Raw genomic sequence first — 19,033 nt, 5'->3', positions numbered from 1 at the left:
AATCAACAAAGTATTGGGAGAATCCAACCAAGTTTGTGAGCCCAAAAATTCTGTCATCGTCGCATCCAGCATCTGCGTTGAATGTTGACTTCTTAAGATTGGCTCCCTTGATTCATATTTGATATGATAATTTGATGTCATAAGATGTATGTACTATTTCAATTATTGTATATTCAAAAATGAGATTGAGTGTTACAAAAAGTTATGACATTATAAAATTTAACCAATTTTTTTAAATTAATTATAATCATATAAATATATACATTAGATTCAAAAAATAAATTATTACATTTATAATCGGGTCGATAGTGTAAAGGAACTTTTTTGTATACAAATATATTTTTCGTTATTTTTTATAAATATATTTACATTGAGTAAAAAACATATATACATAAATTTATATTTATTATGTTGTCTTAGTGACTTAAATATATTTTTCTAATATATGTGAAAAAGTATATCCGCGTAAATTTTTTTTGTTAAAAGAGTAATGTCTAGTTTGGGTAAAAGACTTGTAATAATTGAACTAGTTTGGGCAAGTAAAGCCCTAAACGCCTAGAGGAAAAATTCAAAATGCCCAAATAAAGAACCCCCGTACCACATTTTAGAGCAAGCAAGGGCGGCAAAACTATACTGAAACTCTCTCTCTCTCTCTCTCCCCACACACGCACACTTAACTCTTTCTCTTTCCACAATTACCTCCAATGTCTTCATCTTCGAGGCTCCGATCTTCCATTTCGCCGTTCCGATCGAGAAAGTCGCCGTCGCCGGCACCGGTACCTCCACCGGCGACGAAATCCTCCACGACTCGGCCGTCTTCTTCTTCGTCTACTTCTAGGTCATCTTCGAGACCTCCGCCGAGTCCGTCAACGCCGCCGGTGTTCGACCGTCTCGACTCCAACAAATCGAAAGAGAGTGTCACCGTTACAGTTAGGTTTAGACCGCTCAGGTACTGATTTCACACATTTACGTCAATTACTGTGTGCTTTGTGTGTGTGTGCTAAGTGCTAACTAGATTTGAGTTATTGTTACAGTTCTCGAGAAATTGGAAAAGGCGATGAGATTGCTTGGTTTGCTGACGGAGATTATACGGTTCGGAATGAGTATAATTCGTCTATTGCTTATGGATTTGGTTAGTTTTTTCCTTCTCAATTCGACAATTGCTGTTTGCTATTGTTGCAGGGACTTTCAGTAGCTATAAATAATTAAGTAATCTATTCAAACTAGTTATTAATTATTATAGAGTAAAAGGTTGGCCTTGCTGCTTAAATTTAAAAATTAACTTGAGAATTGGAAGTAACATTTCAAAGGTAAGCTACAATGTCATTTTTTTATATCAACAATCTAGTTTCTACTCTTGATATTGCGGCCATAAGTCTGACACAGACTTGACACCATTTTTGGGTGGAGGCAATGTATCATGGTAACGGTGTGGCTAAAAGGCTACAACATATGCAGTGGTTCTTGTAATAAAATGGATAAAGTTGCAAGTAGACATTGATTGGAAGGAGAAAATTAATGGGGAGAACAAGTGATTACTTCTATATAACTTATGTAGGGGAAACTTGCCTTTATCCGAGTTCAATCATGTAACTTTGTTCAATCATGTAACTAGAATGGGGAGATGTGTGTTTTAATGAAGAGTTTGGATAATAAGAAAAAGTAGATGAGAAGATTTCCAGATAGTCCAAGTCTCAGGTTAGCATGAAAAAAGCTTACATATTAAGCAAGGCCGGTTTCTTTAATTATTCTGTTCCATTAATTTATTTTTATCACTAGGTCCATGACTAGTCTCTTTAATACCAAATCTTCTTGATCTTGTGAATAATTTCTGACCAAGTATTTATGGTTTTCCTTCGCCAAACTGGTGCACTTCTAGGCTATGTTGTGCATGATTAAACCTTTTCTTTGAAGGGAGCTCCGCCACCTTAGCCCTAATGTCTTCATTTCTCACTCTATTTTTATTTAGCTTAATGAATTGGCAATCACAAGTGCTAACTCATTTTTTTGTTTAAACTTTATTTTTTTATCCTTCACTTGCTTAATTATATTCTCATATAGTCATGTTCATGTTGTTTACTTTTGCACTCAAATTTTTATCATTTTTTTGCAGATAGAGTGTTCGGTCCTGCAACAACTACTCGACATGTTTATGATGTAGCAGCTCAACATGTTGTAAGTGGATCAATGGAAGGAATAAATGGTAATTAATTTCCATTGTCCAAAATACCAAATATTATGCATCTTATGATACTGTATATCTTTGCAGCATTAGTTTCTTAGAAAGTTATATTTTACAATCTCGTTATCATTTGCGCAGGCACTGTATTTGCATATGGTGTAACTAGCAGTGGGAAGACACATACAATGCATGTAAGCTGCAGATGAATTTTTCTCTTCCAAATATCGTACAACATTTCTTCCATTCTAAAATAGATGACCACTTTTCTTGGTGAAAATAAAATACTAGTGTTCTGCTTTACTTTGGAGGCATTACTGTAAGCAGGTATGCCATACCTGCTTTGGCTGGTTATCTTATCTAAAGGCTTACCCTTCACAGATGAATGAAAATAGTGACATTTGACTAAATTTCAAAATAAAAAAGGAAGGAAGTAATGAAGTAATAATTATGCAGTACCTAGATAGAGAACATGTATTACATGCTAATTAATTTAAGAATACATCAACCTATAATAAAATTTAATCCTTAATAAACAAGGCATGCTAAATTATAATTTGTAATTTTAATTTAAAATTAAAATAATAATTTATAATTTTTTGTAGAAGGAATCTTAACTGGACTTTGTTTACATTTGACTAGGTAGTACACACTAGTTTAACTAAGAACTGTTGATGAGTTGTGATTAATTTTTTATGAAGGCAAGAATTCTTACTACATTGCGAGAACCGGTATTACATTTTATCCTAATAATAATGGATCTAGAGTAATTTTAGTTTATGTTATTGACTTATTGTTGGTTATGTTTGTTTAATGTGATTATGTTTAAAATATGATTATTCTTGCTTCACTAAAAGACTAGTATGATCAAATATTCTCCTTAAACAAATAAAATAACAAATGCAATGGCAAGGGTATATTAGGTATGCAAAATTAAGTTAATATTTCTAAGGCCATGTATGCTTAGCTTGTATAAGTTTAGTGATGCCAAACGAAGAATTAAAATATTAGTTTGTATATAGATTTAATGTTATTTGGTTTAATATTATATTATATATGTGTAGTGTAGGAATATTCTAGATTATGATAGGCAGTCAGAAATGATTTGTTTTCTTTATTAGAAGATTGTTACTTTGATTACTATTACTAAGTTTAGGGATTTACTCTTATGTGGCTATAAAAGCTGATGTAATATTTTATTATAAGGATAAAATTGATTATTATTAAAATTGAGAATTGTTTCTCTTTTGTTATGGGTTGAGATCCTAGCAAACCTCTCTTCAGCGATTGAGAAATCCTAGGGGTAGTGATTCTTCTTTGGTTGGATCACCTTAGGCGTGGGTTTTCTGCGGTTAATCCAAAAATATCTATCATTTTTCGTGTTTTTTAATACTGTCATGCATCAAGTGGTATCAAGAGCCATCGTTCCTTCACCTAAACCTTTTATCAAACACCTTCCCTACAAATAAAAAGAAAAAAAAGCTCCAACAGTCTCCGGAAGCCATTATCAGCCGACAACAGCAACTTACAGCAGCCGTATCCAGCCATCAGCATCCTAACAGCTCTAGCAGCCACCTCCAGCACAATAGACACCAGCAGCTACCAGCAACCATCACCAGCCACCAACAACCATCAACAGCCTCCATAGACTGTCGTAGCAGCCACTAGAAAGCTAAAATATAGTCCCCAAGATGCCTGAAAGTAACAAACGACCCCTGAATTTTTCAGAACTTGCCAAACCGATCCTCAATCTTACACAATGGTTAATGCAAGCAAAGTAAATAACCGTCTTGATACGTATATCGAGCAAAACAATCCGGGGTTACGAAATTTGGAGAATAAGTTGGAAGATTTGAGTTTGCAAATGCAAGATGTGCAACCAACATGAAAAGTAATTATGGATCAACTTGGTGTGCGGCATAATCCTCCACCTCGACCTGTAAAAAAACCAGCCCCAGTTGTTGGAAAAAAATCAAATTCTTGTAGTGCCTAAAATTCAATGTATTAACATTGAAAAAGAAGAGGGAGAAAAGGCGTATATTCAATGTTTTAACGTGAAGAAGAAGAGGTAGAAGAGGCCGTTAAAAATGAAGAAGTTGTAACCATGAGAACAACATCGTCAAGGCTAAATATGTTGATTTTTAAGGCATTGACAAGATATTGGCAAGTATTAACACATCGGAATTTCTTATTATGTGCGTGTTGTTTTCGAAGATCTTGCTTATGGAGTTGGAATTAGATGTCTTTAATTGCTATGACAAGTCATTACTTTGTTCGTTGATTCTCAAATATTATAAAACTCGTGGACAAGTGAGGAGAATGATGCCAAACGAAGAATTAAAATATTAGTTTGTATATATTTTATATTATTTGTTAGGATTAGGTTTAATGTTATTTCGTTTAATATTATATCATACTACCTCCGTCCTTCTCATTTTTTTACAGTTTTTTTCACATGCTTGACACGCATTTTAAGGTAACTATAAAGTATATTTCCGTAATTTATTTTTAAAATTTTCTTTTTTTGTATAAAAGTTTGAACATCATATTTTTATTTAGAAGAAAAAAAATTTTAAAAAAATTTATGCAACTGCATTTAATAAGAGCATTAAAGTGCGTGTCGAGCCCCCGTCCCCCAATGTAAAGAATTGAGGGGGACGGAGGGAGTATTATATATGTGCAGGAATATTCTAGATTATGATAGAAAGTAAGAAATGATTTGTTTTCTTTATTAGAAGATTGTTACTTGATCACTAAGTTTAGGGTTCACTCTTATGTGGCTATATAAACTAATGTAATCTTTTATTTAAAGGATAGAATTGATTGATTATTGAATTGAGAATTTTCTCACTGTTATGGATTGCGAAAATTAACATACCTCTCTTTTGCGGGTGAGAAATCCTAGGGGTAGTGATTCTTCTTCGATTATATCACCTTAGGCATGGGTTTTCTGCAGTTAATCCACATTTATCTATCTTTTTTCGTGTTTTTTAACATTGTCATGCATCATTTAGGATATGAGTCATTTGACTATTTATGCACGAGAACAAGCTATCTTGATGCTATTGTAATAATCCATCCTTCGTAAATAATTTAGATAACCAATGCAACCAATTATTACTCTTTTACGGATATACCTTTCTAGTGAGTGGATTATTTCATATGTTTTCTATACTAAACAAACACAGAAATGATCTTTTAGATGCATATACTAAACAAAAATAAATAGATTATATTAATAGACTAACGTCTTAATGCCAAGAGTGGTTGCAATATAATCTGAAATTTAATTCCATGATTATAATTCTTATAAACTCGTGGCGTGTTAATTGAATTAGGTTATACATAAAAGCTTTAAAATAATCCCCACAAGTCCACAACAAAAATAGTTAAGGTGTAAGCCTTGTATGGATGATAGTAAATTTGTCTGTGCTTTCAGTTGAAAATAGAATTATATGCATTTAGGATTTGTTGGTCCCATAACACTTCAATGCTTAGTGCATGCTCTTATTAAGCTTTTTGTAAGAGCATCTCTAATAAGGGGTTGCCAATCTTGCCAAATCATCCTATATATTAATATTTTATTTTCACTCTATTTCATATCAACTTGGCAACATTCTACTCCAATAGTTAACAACTTTTTGAAGTTGCCTATGTGATCCCTAAATAAAATTGTAAATGATTCATAAAGTAAAAAGAGTATTATTGATATACACTTTTTCACTATATATGTATTTTAACCAATCCGGGAAGTTGCCAAGTTGTGGCAACCAAGGTTGCCATGCTACATAAGATTTGGCAACCCCTTGATAACCTATATTCGAGATGCTCTAACATGCCTTGATTGTACTGTGCATGCATGATGTTTTGTGTTTTGTATTAGGGTGAACAAAAGTCACCAGGGATCATTCCTTTGGCAGTGAAGGATGTGTTTGGCATAATACAAGAGGTAAAACACGCCTCTTTAACTTATAGTTGCACAAATTCTAGTTCATTTATGTTTATGGCTGTTCTTGGCATGCTCTAGTTTTACTAGATAAATCAAAAGTGAAAAAGATGCGTTAAGTTTTGTTAGTATCCTCTAAACCTCTTTATTAAGTAATTGTTTTCAGACACCGGGGCGGGAGTATCTTCTTCGTGTTTCATATCTGGAAATATACAACGAGGTTAGTTGATTAGTACTATTTTTGTTTTTATTATGTTATGGTTGTTAATCTCTTTTAGCTTTATTCCTTATAAATCATGTATAACACATAATTCGAAGCAAGTGTAGAGAGGTCTGGACGACTAACTTTTCTAGAAATTTATAGGTGGATTAGGCCAATAGATTAACCTCCTTTAAGAATTAACTTGCATGTTCATTAATATCCTACAATACCCTACATGCTAATTTAGCAATAATTGTTAATACACACTTTAGTTACAAATTTATCATTTCAACATTTACACAGATTTGGGAAAATTGACAGGACTAATATGCTAGCCAGCATGATCAATTTACTAGTGAATAAAAAAATTAAAGAAATTTCACATATTTAATCACATGTTTCACATGGTTTTTTGAAACTTGGAGACCAAATCTAGAACATCCATTTTATCTAATCTAATGGTCACTATTTACTTCGTTTTAAAGTATAATTTTAATAGCCCTGGGTTATATTAGTCTACATCCACGTTGTATACAACATAAAATGTATAATTGCAAAACTTAGACGTGATTATAGCACTACATATTACATATATTCTTTCATGTTTATTCTTTTTGAATAAAGGTATATATAACACTCCGGTAAAACAGTTTATCCCACCATCATCCACATTTCATTAGTGTAAATCTCAACTCAATGCTATGTGTTGCATGCAATATAAAGTATTACTCATGTATTTTGCATGCAACACATTATGTGCTTGTAGTAGTGCTTAGGCCATGTTTGTTTCATGGGATTATAATCCCGGGATAATAATCCGGGGATAACTAATCCATTAAAATTAGTCCTATGGATAAATAATCCTATCATATGTTTGTTTGAAAGGATTAGGTATGGGATTGGACTATAATCCTTTAAAATTTTATCCTATATTGGTTTTGAGGGATAATATTTGGGATTGGAAATTGGAATATAGTCCTTTAAATTTTCCAATCTTATATTTGTTTTACATGGGATTACAATGAAGGTAGTATAATCCTTTAAAAAATGATTTGTAAGAAGGAATAAACAAAACCAAGTATTAAAGGGGATTATAGTCCTATCATCTACTACAACAAAACAAACACGTGATAGGATAATTTAAAGGATTATAATCTTTGGATAAACCTTCACTATATTTTTACAAAACAAACATGGGATTAGAAAATTTAAAGGATTATAATTCTATCCCCGACTTAATACTATGAAACAAACATGGCCTTAGTGTTCAACACAACATAAATGTAAGTTCAGATTTTTCAACAGTGGTGAGTGGTGGATGCAAGAGCATTTCACGAGGGGGGCACTATCAACAAGATAGAATTACGTCATAACTCATAAGATTGTCCCCAAGATTAAAATTTTCTTTTGCCTTTTCTAACGCAGATATACATATTTTTAATATGTTAGCGCTAAAATATTTGGTATTCAACCATTTTATGTTCATTTTAAATAATATAAAATTTAAATGAAATTTAATATAGTTCAGAATTTGTTGTAATTACTAAAAGTACAGGGACACTTCAAGTTTTAATGGGGGCACTCAATATAATAAACATACTTACACTCAAAATTACTAAGAAAAAGTTAATAACTTTTTTCGGTGGGGGCACGTGTCCTCAATAGTGATGTAATTTATTTTTTTTGAATAGAAATTACTTTTTGTCATAGCTTTATCTAAAACTAAATGACTGATATTGTATTGTTGATGATTTTAGGTTATCAACGACTTGCTTGATCCAATAGGGCAAAATCTAAAAATAAGGGAGGATTCTCAGGTTCATATCTTCGTTTACATTACGTGTAAAATTTAATTTTAGTTTCCAATCATTTGTATGCTAATTCCACCATGAAATTATGTTATTTGTACAAAGCAATGGAATTCTCTCTAAATGTTTTTACAGAGCTGTGTTTCTAACTCTAATATCATTAGAACGAAGGAAAAACAATTTTAGATTTTATGTTGTTCCGTTGCTTTTATTCTCCCTCTATAGAATGAAATGATATGAATCTAAGCCTACTTTGGGTGGGTTATTATTATATTGTTTCTTGATATATTGCTCTCTGTTGTGTGGTGGTAGATTTAGATATCCCGAGTCTATTGAGGGCTCTATGACATGGACTTTGTGTATACATATATTTTACCCTTGCATGCATGTGCTTTTGTCTAACTTATTGCAGGGAACCTATGTTGAAGGAATCAAAGAGGAAGTTGTTTTATCTCCTGCTCATGCTCTATCACTGATCGCATCTGGTGAAGGTAGACACAATTGTTTTTTATTGCTGAGAGAAAATATCCTTTTTAACCAAACAATTTAAGAAGTGAATCATCCTTATTTCATAATTTTAGAGAAAATTTCATATTCAAATCAAAAGTACTGAATGCTCCGCGTCCTTCCATTCATAACAATGCAGCACACAGGCATGTCGGATCTAATAACTTCAACTTACTAAGCAGTCGCAGCCACACAATATTCACCTTGGTAATTTTTTATCCTTTGATATATTTTTTTTGGAACCCTTTTATCACCCTCAGTAACCTTTTCCTCAGTATATATATACGCACAATGGGATTGTATCATTTTTAAATGAATTCAATGCAAATTGCTTAGTCTATCGATCACATAATTTGTTATACCTATTGACATGATATAGTAGAGTCTTACCGTATGCCAATATGTAGTTTCGAACTAGCTTGGACCTTTTTCATCTTTCAGTACTTTAGTATTGATTGCTTAATTGGAGCTCTGGCAAAGCTAAAGCATTATGTTGTTAGGTAAGAATTCAGGAACAAAAGTTCTCAAGAAATCAATTAACCTTGGGGCTTTTCTTTTTGTTCTCCAGACTATTGAAAGCAGTCCATGTGGCGAGGATCAAGGGGAGGAGGTGACCTTGTCACAGTTGGTAAAGTTACCATACGAAATTGAAATTTTACATATAATTGATTGATCTTTTCTGTCGGTGTTTTTTATTACCTAAGCAAGTGCATTTTTTCTCTTCTTTCAGTTCAGTTTAGCAATTTGCAGTTTTTTTATTTATCCTTAATTTTTCTTTGTAGCATTTGATCGACCTGGCAGGATCCGAAAGTTCTAAAACAGAGACTACTGGACTGCGGAGAAAAGAAGGATCATACATAAATAAAAGCTTGCTAACTCTTGGCACCGTAAGTTATCAGTCGTCTTGTATTCATATAGGACTTTAGTCATTCTGCAGGACTAGATTCTGATATAATAACAAGTATCCTTCTATTGTTTGACATAGTATTGTTAGTTCATTGTTGACACTTTAATTAAGCAGTTTTTTTTATTCCAATAGTATCTCAGATCAATTTTATTACTACTTGACGTATGATTGTTCTTCAACCCTTTTTCTTCTTATTTTTTTCCGCAGGTGATATCTAAGTTAACTGATGGTAAGGCCACTCATATTCCATATCGAGATTCAAAACTCACACGTTTGTTGCAGTCATCTCTTAGTGGCCATGGACGAGTTTCTGTGAGTATCCAAGTTCAAGTTCACTATATGATCCTTCTTTACATTGGATATTATACTTATTAAGAATACTTTTAATAATTTCTGTTCTTTTATTTTTTTTATCTGTGAATGTTCTGCAGCTTATTTGCACCGTCACACCCGCTTCAACCAATACCGAAGAAACACACAATACGCTAAAGTTTGCACATCGAAGTAAGCATGTAGAACTTAAAGCCTCCCAGAATAAGGTGAGCTAGGCAGATTTGTTAAATTGTAGAATGCTGCTACATATCACTTTTACCTACATATATTAATCTTTACACTTGTGGTCTCATAATCAGATTATGGATGAGAAATCACTTATTAAAAAATATCAAAAGGAAATTTCAATTTTGAAGCAAGAGCTTCAGCAATTAAAGCGTGGCATGATGGAAAATCCATTAGCAGTGGCACCTAACCAAGAAGACTTGGTTAACTTAAAGCTTCAGGTATGTACTATGTACTCTAAAATATTTGCTGTTTCATTAATAATGTGGCACATTTCAGTTCTTGTTTTTCTGTAAGAAATGAATAAATTTAAACTTTGGTATTTTAATTTGTTGAATATGTATTATTTTTTTCTTTGGTTAGTTTAACACACTCATACACTCACCTTGTCTTTGACAAGGTTCTAACCCTCAACATCCTGTAGACCAAGAGGTCATTGGTGAATTTGTATCTTCCTGTTTCAGAAAAAGCTAACACCGACTTTCTGTTCTACAATATGTTCCTTTTTAATGTTAAATTCTATTGTATCGTAGTTAGAAGCAGGACAGGTTAAACTGCAGTCAAGACTGGAAGAAGAAGAAGAGGCCAAAGCAGCATTATTGGGAAGGATTCAAAGACTTACTAAATTAATCTTGGTATCCACCAAAAATACATTGCCATCCAGTGTTCATGGAAAGTCGGGCCACAGGCGGCGACATTCTTTTGGTGAAGATGAGGTACCTAATATCATCAATCTGTGAAGAACAATATTCTGAATCATTCTACATTATACCAGTCCATGTGTGAAATTCGTAGCAAGCTTTTTTTACCACCATGCTTGTACCTTGGCAATATTAAAATTCCCATTATGATAGTGAAAAATAGTAGGCAAGCATATTTCAGTTGATAGGAATTTTTTAATAATGTTTATGCAGCTAGCCTACTTGCCAGACAGAAAACGTGAACTGATGCTTGATGATGATGCTGGAAGCATTAGTTCGGAAACTTCAGCATATGGAAGGAGTGAGGTTACCGATCTTGATGAACTGATGAAGGACTACAGAAAGAACACCAAGAGAGGAATGCTTGGCTGGTTTAAACTAAAAGTAATTTTTGTAAAAACACTGTTTTTACCCTTTGTTATCGCTTTCTTGGTTGTCTGATTCTGTTTGCTTCATTCGTGCTGAAGTTTGCTGGTGGTAACCCTTTTTTTTTGGCTAAATTGTGGTAACCCTTTTATTATTAATAAACTGGTTAAAGATACTCTATGATCCTAGAATGTCTTTTTGAATTTTCTGGATAAAAATTAGATTATTTATCTGCTATAAGAAACAACAATTCTGTAAATATTTACCAGTGCATGCTCTTTAATATCAGATTAAGCTGCGAAGGCTATTGGTGATTGTTAAATTTCAACCTTGAATTTTACAGAAATCCAGGGCTTAACTTGCTATGTAGAATTAATTTATGATGGCGCGGCTGACACTTGGTGTTGTTCTTAGAGTTTACTGTACCTTGGTTGAAATTTCCTGTTTGAGAATGTATTAAGGTGCCAGTTGATATTTACTGAGCCAAAGTGCATTGAACAAATGGTGAAAGGTCAAGCTATTAAACAAGGGAGCATCTGATGATAACTTGAGGAAGACAGGAAAACCGTGCACCATAAGCTCTAACTTTCTGCAACACGCTTGAAATTGGAGTTTGAATGAAAATGATAAAAAGAAAATGCATCTCCAATAAGTTATTTTCTGTTTACTGACCAACTCATTTTCATCCTTCCCGTCCGTTTCTAATTAATACCTGAAGACACGGAGTGCTTCAGTTTTTCCTATTCAAGCGGAATTAGAGCAATCACATAATTTCACCATGGGTTGCATTATATTTATTTAAGAATCACTTCTTTGTGTTAAGCTTTCTCCATTTCTTTGCAGAAACCGGAGAATACGGTTAGGTCATCTACTAGTACCGATTGTGAGAGCTCCGCAAGTGGTTCACCTGCTTCGTCAGCAAAATCATCCCAAAATAGAGTCACCTTCAGTGATACAAGGGATGGACAAAGAAGTTCAATTAACAAGAGGGAAGATTCTTCTGTTATTGATTCTCTACCAGCGAGAACCCTGGCAGGCGACCTGTTCAGTGCAACTGCTGGAACTCGCCATCTACCTCCGGTAAGAGCCTATTTTATTGTACTTAATGCCATTTAATAGGTGGTGGAATAAGATAAAACATATACTATCAACTTGAAAAAATATCCACTAGCGGGATATACTGGATTTGTTTGGCTTGGTTGAACTTGAAAAATTAACACATTATGTAAACCAATATCCAAAAGAAAATTGTACTTTTTTTGCTTGTAGATGAATAATGAATTAATGAAGGACGACATTGTCTTCTATATTATTCCGGACTCATTTTTGGTTGTTAGTTTTATATCTGCAAGCCTTTGAATGTAAAGAGTATTCTTTCATTGTTGAATACTGCTCTCGCCAACAAAGGGTGCAGTGGTTGAGCACTTGTCCCCCTTGCGGGAGGTCAAAGAGTTCGACTCCTGGTGTGTGCGTGTGTAATTAATTACCAAAAAATTATTGCTCTCCAGCTATTGTACTTGCTCCTGCTTTTCGTTTGATTTTTTTTACTTGCATTGTGATGTGTTAAAATCTACAAGTGTATTTTGTCCAGTTTATTCCTTACTAGAAATATTGTAATAGTATCTGTGCCTCTCGAGTCATGATATTCATTAAATTTTGGACAGGCCAATATCACAGTGACAAAAGATTTATGTATTTGTCATTCAGATGTCTCAAATCTCAGTATATTGTGTATCAGAATTTTGTCCCCCTCCATGTGTCCATATCATATCAGTATTTGTTATTTTTTTCCCAAAAAAGTTGGATTCTTCTTAACTAGTTTAGGATTTCTCTTGAGGTTGGTGCTTCTATATGTTTGAGTTATGTTTTGCTAGAATGCTGAGTGGCCTTGTGCAGACAGGAACAACTATTACTGATCAAATGGATCTTCTCCGTGAGCAAGTGAAAATGTTAGCTGGAGAGGTAGCACTATGTACTAGTTCACTGAAAAGACTTTCAGAAGAAACAGCAAGGAATCCTGACGACTTGCAACATCAGGTTGGTTTTTATAAAATGTTTAACATTTTAAGAATATCAATCTTGCTAGCTAGTAATTCTTGGGCATGATTTATATTTAATAAATTACTGAAGGTTCAGTTTGATAGTCATATTTGTAAATATAGGAAGACATGCGAAGATTGAAGGGTGAAATTAGAGAAAAGAAACTTCAAATACGTACACTGGAGCAACACATGATTGGATCCGTAGAAATTGCTCCTCGTACTTCAACTATCACTGAAATGTCTCAGGTAATTCCTTAATTTATTCTTAGAAATTTTAACTTTAACATTCATATAGTAAAGTTACCATACATACGACTCATACAAGGACTTGAAATTTCTTATACCGTAAGAATGGTAATATGTCTTGCAATTAGTTTGCTGCCTTTAATTGATGAATTTTGTAGAGGCTGTTGATGTCTTAAAACATTCACTTTTTAGTGTTTCACTGTTTTGTGTTTGGCGAAGTCTCTCTGATAGCAATTGAGCATTTAAAAGGTGCAAATTCCATCGCTCTCAAAAGGAGTGGGAGTGACATTATGCTATTTGTACGGTGCAATATATACTGATTTCATTTATCAATATGTGTGTGTGTGTTTTTACTGATTTCCCACTTTGTAGGAGTGTCATCAAGCTATTTGTACAATTCAATATATACTGATTTCTCTCTATGGAACTTCTGTTATATGATTTTCGACTTTTTATGGTTTCTGTCTTACCCGTGATTATTTTAATGCATATATGTTTTAATCCAAGGCTCTATCCAAGCTTGCTTCACAACTCAATGAGAAAACGTTTGATCTTGAGGTACATTCAAATTTTATTGCCTGTCAACTGTTGCAAACTTGCAATGATACTCTAAAATCAAATAGCAGAACTTGTACTAAGTTGTTCCTATTGTATTGCGACTTATCCAGATCAAAACAGCAGACAACAGGATACTTCAGGAACAGTTGCAGCTAAAGGTACTTCTCTTACCGTGCGTACTCTTCTTCTAAAATTTTCTGCTATTTATTAGTAAGTTGTTGCCACGAAAAGGTATCGGAGAATGCTGAGATGCAAGAAACCATTCTTCTTTTAAGACGTCAGCTTGACTCCGTGTTGTCTGCTAAAAGTTCTAAGGATTTACAAGAAAATATGGACAGCAAGTTTACCACATCTACAACTGGTTTGGAAAAGCCCGCGGAAGCAAAATATAGAACTAAAAATGGTGACGCATATGAAGAAGTGTATGTTGATCAAAGTACACCTACCAGCGTTATGAGCTTGAATGGAATATTCTCAAGAGACTCCAGAGAGTTGAGAAGTGATGCCTTGATGAATTCTCACCTCGGACAGGTTATTTTTGTAATTTCTTTGCTTTCACGGTGTTGCATGCTCTTTATCTGCATGTCTTTTCATTGTTAATACTAGTAAATCACATACATGTGACGCGCGTGTGTGTATATATAATTTCAAGATGCATAACTTATTGGTATATGTTTCAAACTTATTCTACATTTCACTCAGGCTGCCGAGATCGAGGCACTGAAGCAAGAGCAGATTAAAATGCTAGAAGAAAAAGATGGGCTTGTGATTCATAGCCAAAAACTTGCTGAAGAAGGTTCATATGCAAAAGAACTTGCGGCGGCTGCAGCAGTTGAGCTCCGAAACTTGGCTGAAGAAGTGACAAAGCTTTCATACCAAAATGCCAAATTAACCGCTGACCTTGCTGCTGCAAAAGAGATAAGCAGTAAGTCTAGTTTTGGTCAGAGTGCTTCCATGTTTGATGTAAAGAGAAATGGAAGCATTGGAGGACGACCCGATGAACGATTGAAAAAACATAAAGATGGAATACTAGTGGAGGAATTGGGACAAGAGCTTGATGCAATGTACCAAAGAGAAGCTTCCTTAGTTTCTGCTTTGTCCGAGAGAGATGAGAAAGAAGCTGAGATGCGCAAAAGGCTTGATGAAGCAAAACAACATGAAGAAGATCTCGAAAATGAGCTTTCAAATATGTGGGTTCTTGTTGCAAATTTACGAGAGTCTGGAAGTCATTCTGCGGAAACCTTATCCGAAGGGGTTTATACATCAGAAAAATTGCAAACAAGAGGCGGAAAACAATATATTGCCAGTGGTCAAACGAAGGAATTACTGAATGGAAATGAGATCCCCGAAAGCATGGACAGGACTAGAACATCGGAAGAATTTCAAGTGAAGTACATTAAAGAAAGGCAAAGATGCAAGGAATTGGAGGGTTTAATTTCAAGACTAAAGGTATGCAATGGTACAAATTTCTCGTCCCTTTCTTTACGGTCTTTTACATTTGTTATCTTCTTTTTTTATATAACTTCATCCTTTCTAATACGTACTTTCTGAATCTTGATCACCTTTATGTATGTTACTTCCCTCTGATACACATTTATGGACAATTTTCGCCTTTGACGTAAAGATCGTTTAATAAAAGCTTTTAGCTTTATATAGGCAAGGTCATAAATAGTTTACAGGACCAATATGCCTTTCGACCTATTATCCAATGATATAAGCATACATGAATATAATAATATCCATTCCATTTTTAATGTGTATATCCTGGTTGAATTCATAATTTCATGCATCAAACTTACAAGGTTCTCATGACCATGTGCTTGACTAACAAAAGATCTCATCTCTAATGAGAAATAATTTAGCGCTCTTTCCATCCTTGAGTATGGTGGACTAGTAGTCCTAATAATTTAATAGTTTTGTTAGTTTTTCACTGAATAAAATTTTGTGCCCTATACAAATTCCTACTCTCTGACCTTAAAAGTTAAAGTTGTGTTAAGAAATTTAATGCACATGACGAATCATCTTGTTAAAAAGCTGGAGTGGAAGAAAACAAATTATGAGTTTAAAATTGAATTTAGAAGGAACTATGGGCTTAAATAGAATTTAGAAACAACTAGGGGTTGTAAAAAATAAATAGAGAAAACTGGGGGATTATAGAAGGAAAGAGGTCCGCTGGCTCCGATTTGTCTCCAGTTGCGGAAACAACACCTATTATGTCCCCTGATTAACCAACCCTCAAATGCCAAATGAGATCATGGGAAAACTTACAACATCAATCTATTAGTGCACAAAATTTCATGTAGCATTGGCTTTGTAGGAGGCAAAATCCTTGTCTTTTTTTGACTAGTTATAGAGCTCATTACCAAAGCTCAGAGGTAAAGAAGTTGTTTTTAGCATGCATGATGATTTTACTATATGTTCTAAAGACGTCATGGCTATGTACTCACTTGATAGAACTACTGCTATTTCTCTGTTGAAATTCTTACCACTGAATTTGCACCTTTCAGAACTCAGAAGTAATATTAACATTTCTCATTGCAGGGTGATGATGTTCGGGGCCTGGACATGACTACACTAGAAGAGCTACAAAACCTCCATGTTGAGGCCATAACAAAAATCTGCCACGCAAAGGTGACATGTAATTCTGTATATGGCTGGTCTGTTTGTGTGTGTATTGCATACTTGCATGGATGGCGTGTTTTTACCTTTTGTCATTTGCATAATAGCATATATTGTGTATACGTGCTTCCAGAAAATTATTGATATTTGCTTTCTTGATGTCTTGTTGGTTGACGCATTCCTCTCTGTTATCTAGAGCTATATCTAATAATTGAATTTACTTTGTGTACAAGTTCTGTATTGGTTAACCCTCATATCTGTTGTCAGTTGTCATTAGTTAGTAATCTTCAGTTGGATTGCCAGGCTCTGAAGTAACTACTCGTCGGCCTTGGCTATTCTCCTCATAGGGAGGTTATAGATAGCCTCTGCGCCTCAGCATATATTTGTTAATCTGTATAATTGGGTGGATTGGTGTTACAGTGTAAACCATAAATCTTATATAGGAAGAATTAAGGTTACTTTTAAGCTGTGTTTTATATGGTAACCAGCACTCAAGTATAACCGACTCACCAGTTTGAGAAACTAATCATGCTAGTTTCTGCAAAAATTTTAGGGTCATGAGTAAGCCAGTAAATGTTTATCAAACCATATTCCCCTGGACCGCTATTGTGGTTATAGAATTCAAAATAATAATTATATATTTTTAGTACATTAAGGGGTCTGTTACTCTGGTAATTACTTATATTTTAATTAAAAATGGAATAATTACCCGGATTCCAAGTTGTAGGGCAATTATAAGTGTGTTTTTAATTTTGTTATAGCAGTTTAAGGAACATTTATACTCTTTTGGAAAGTTATTCCTCTTAATTGAGATTAAATATTTTAGTTTATTAATATAGATTTCCATTATAAATTTGTAAGGTCTGAATTGTTATCAGTTTCGATTCGGTGTTAATGTGTTATAATGTATTCTACACTTGCCTTTTCACTGAAATAGTAAGGTTATCGGTGTTGTTTGTAGTTGTGCTTGATAATGGATCTTTCACTAATATTGGGTGTTTGAAATTGTGCAGTGTTCGAGTAATTTTGTATAGCATTCGGAAAAGAGGTTTATGAAAAGATCTAGGTGAGTTGTGTTCAAAAACTTTATAATTCTGTTTAATATTTCTTTTACATCAGTATTAATTATTCCTAGTGGAAGTTATATTTTTTTAATTACTATCAAATACGACTAGTCCTTGGTAGTATTTTTCTATTTAATATTTTTATCATGTTTAATGTTGCCTACCTATATAGGTGACTATGAACATTAAATTTTCCACTTCGCCATTCGCTTGTCTATGTATGCTGCCTTGTCGGTGAAGCAATTTGTTATAATATATGTGTTTTCATTATCAAGTTAAATTAAGTAGGAATGTGGAATTTTGTTAATATTCATTATTTCCCTAATAATATTAGTTGCCGTTTTGGTACCGGCTGCATGTCATTTGCAATAACTTTAAAAGATAATTCCTCTGAATAATTGACAGGTTGACAAGTGTTATTGCGGCAAATCGTATTTATGTACAGTTTAACAGTTATGCAAAGAAAGAGAACATTCAAGTACTTCAGAGCCAAAATCCTAATTTTGGTGATGCAAGGCCGTAGATATAGTGGCAATGTTGTACTGAACTGTTGTAACAAATTTTATTGGTATCCCTCATGTACAGATTTTATTACGTGAACTTTAGAAAGAACAAAAAGGTTCAGAAACCTGCTGACTAAAGTATATATCTTTCACCTTATGTTACTTTCATTCATCTTGGAAGCCCCAGAAATAATCGGAGTAGATAATACTTCTAGCTGCTGAAATTTCCAGTTATGTGAAATTAAGATAGCATTTTCTAAATGTCAGTTTTGGACGCGAGATGATTTACAGCTATTTCTTAGAGTCTATTTAATTAATCACTTCAGAAGGTAAGTGAATGAGCTTTAATCTATTTCACTTGATAGATTATGTCTCGGTTTTCTCACAACTTGATAAGATTAGAAACATTGTTATAATGATTTTTCAATGGTGTCTTACGAGTGTTTTCTATTAATCATTTTTACAACTTTTATTTCTTGGTGAGAAATTTTTAATTGGTTTCATTATTATTAATTATGATAGTACCGTTTGCAAAGAAATTTTTAAATAAATAAGTGCAATGGTGTATTCATGAACACACACTAGACATCATCATAAACACACACTAGACATCAGATGGACCCATTACAGAGTTTACAACTTTTGTACTATAGAAAAGAAAACATGGATTCTTCCTTGTATTTTGTTTAAAGGATAATATATTCAGAACATGGATTCTTCTTCATATTTTGCTTAAGGGATAATATATTATGCTAAAACTGGTGACGGTACCAATATCAGCATATAAAGAATTGATTTCTCTTCAAAAAAATTTTGCAAACCTTAAT

The 19,033-nt window shown here is 33.6% G+C and overlaps 1 protein-coding gene across 1 annotated transcript; it reads left to right on the top strand.

Moving 5' to 3' along the window:
- The first annotated feature begins 570 nt into the window (after positions 1-570).
- On the top strand, positions 571-18,344 carry LOC141712894 (kinesin-like protein KIN-7C, mitochondrial). Its single transcript, XM_074516013.1, has 26 exons — positions 571-949; positions 1,035-1,132; positions 2,114-2,203; positions 2,321-2,373; positions 6,063-6,128; positions 6,292-6,345; positions 8,085-8,144; positions 8,548-8,626; positions 8,782-8,849; positions 9,211-9,270; positions 9,425-9,529; positions 9,757-9,861; positions 9,981-10,088; positions 10,182-10,328; positions 10,641-10,823; positions 11,022-11,192; positions 12,018-12,254; positions 13,071-13,211; positions 13,337-13,462; positions 13,970-14,020; positions 14,131-14,178; positions 14,252-14,551; positions 14,723-15,469; positions 16,562-16,651; positions 17,653-17,705; positions 18,109-18,344. Exons 1-25 carry the CDS (start codon positions 705-707, stop codon positions 17,671-17,673), a joined length of 3,453 nt encoding a protein of 1,150 aa, XP_074372114.1. The 5' UTR covers positions 571-704; the 3' UTR covers positions 17,674-17,705; positions 18,109-18,344.
- Positions 18,345-19,033: the final 689 nt, after the last annotated feature.

This window comes from Apium graveolens, chromosome 3 (genome assembly GCF_009905375.1).
Source record: "Apium graveolens cultivar Ventura chromosome 3, ASM990537v1, whole genome shotgun sequence".
Lineage (NCBI taxonomy): Eukaryota > Viridiplantae > Streptophyta > Magnoliopsida > Apiales > Apiaceae > Apium > Apium graveolens.
This window is presented reverse-complemented; position numbering and strand designations above follow the sequence as displayed.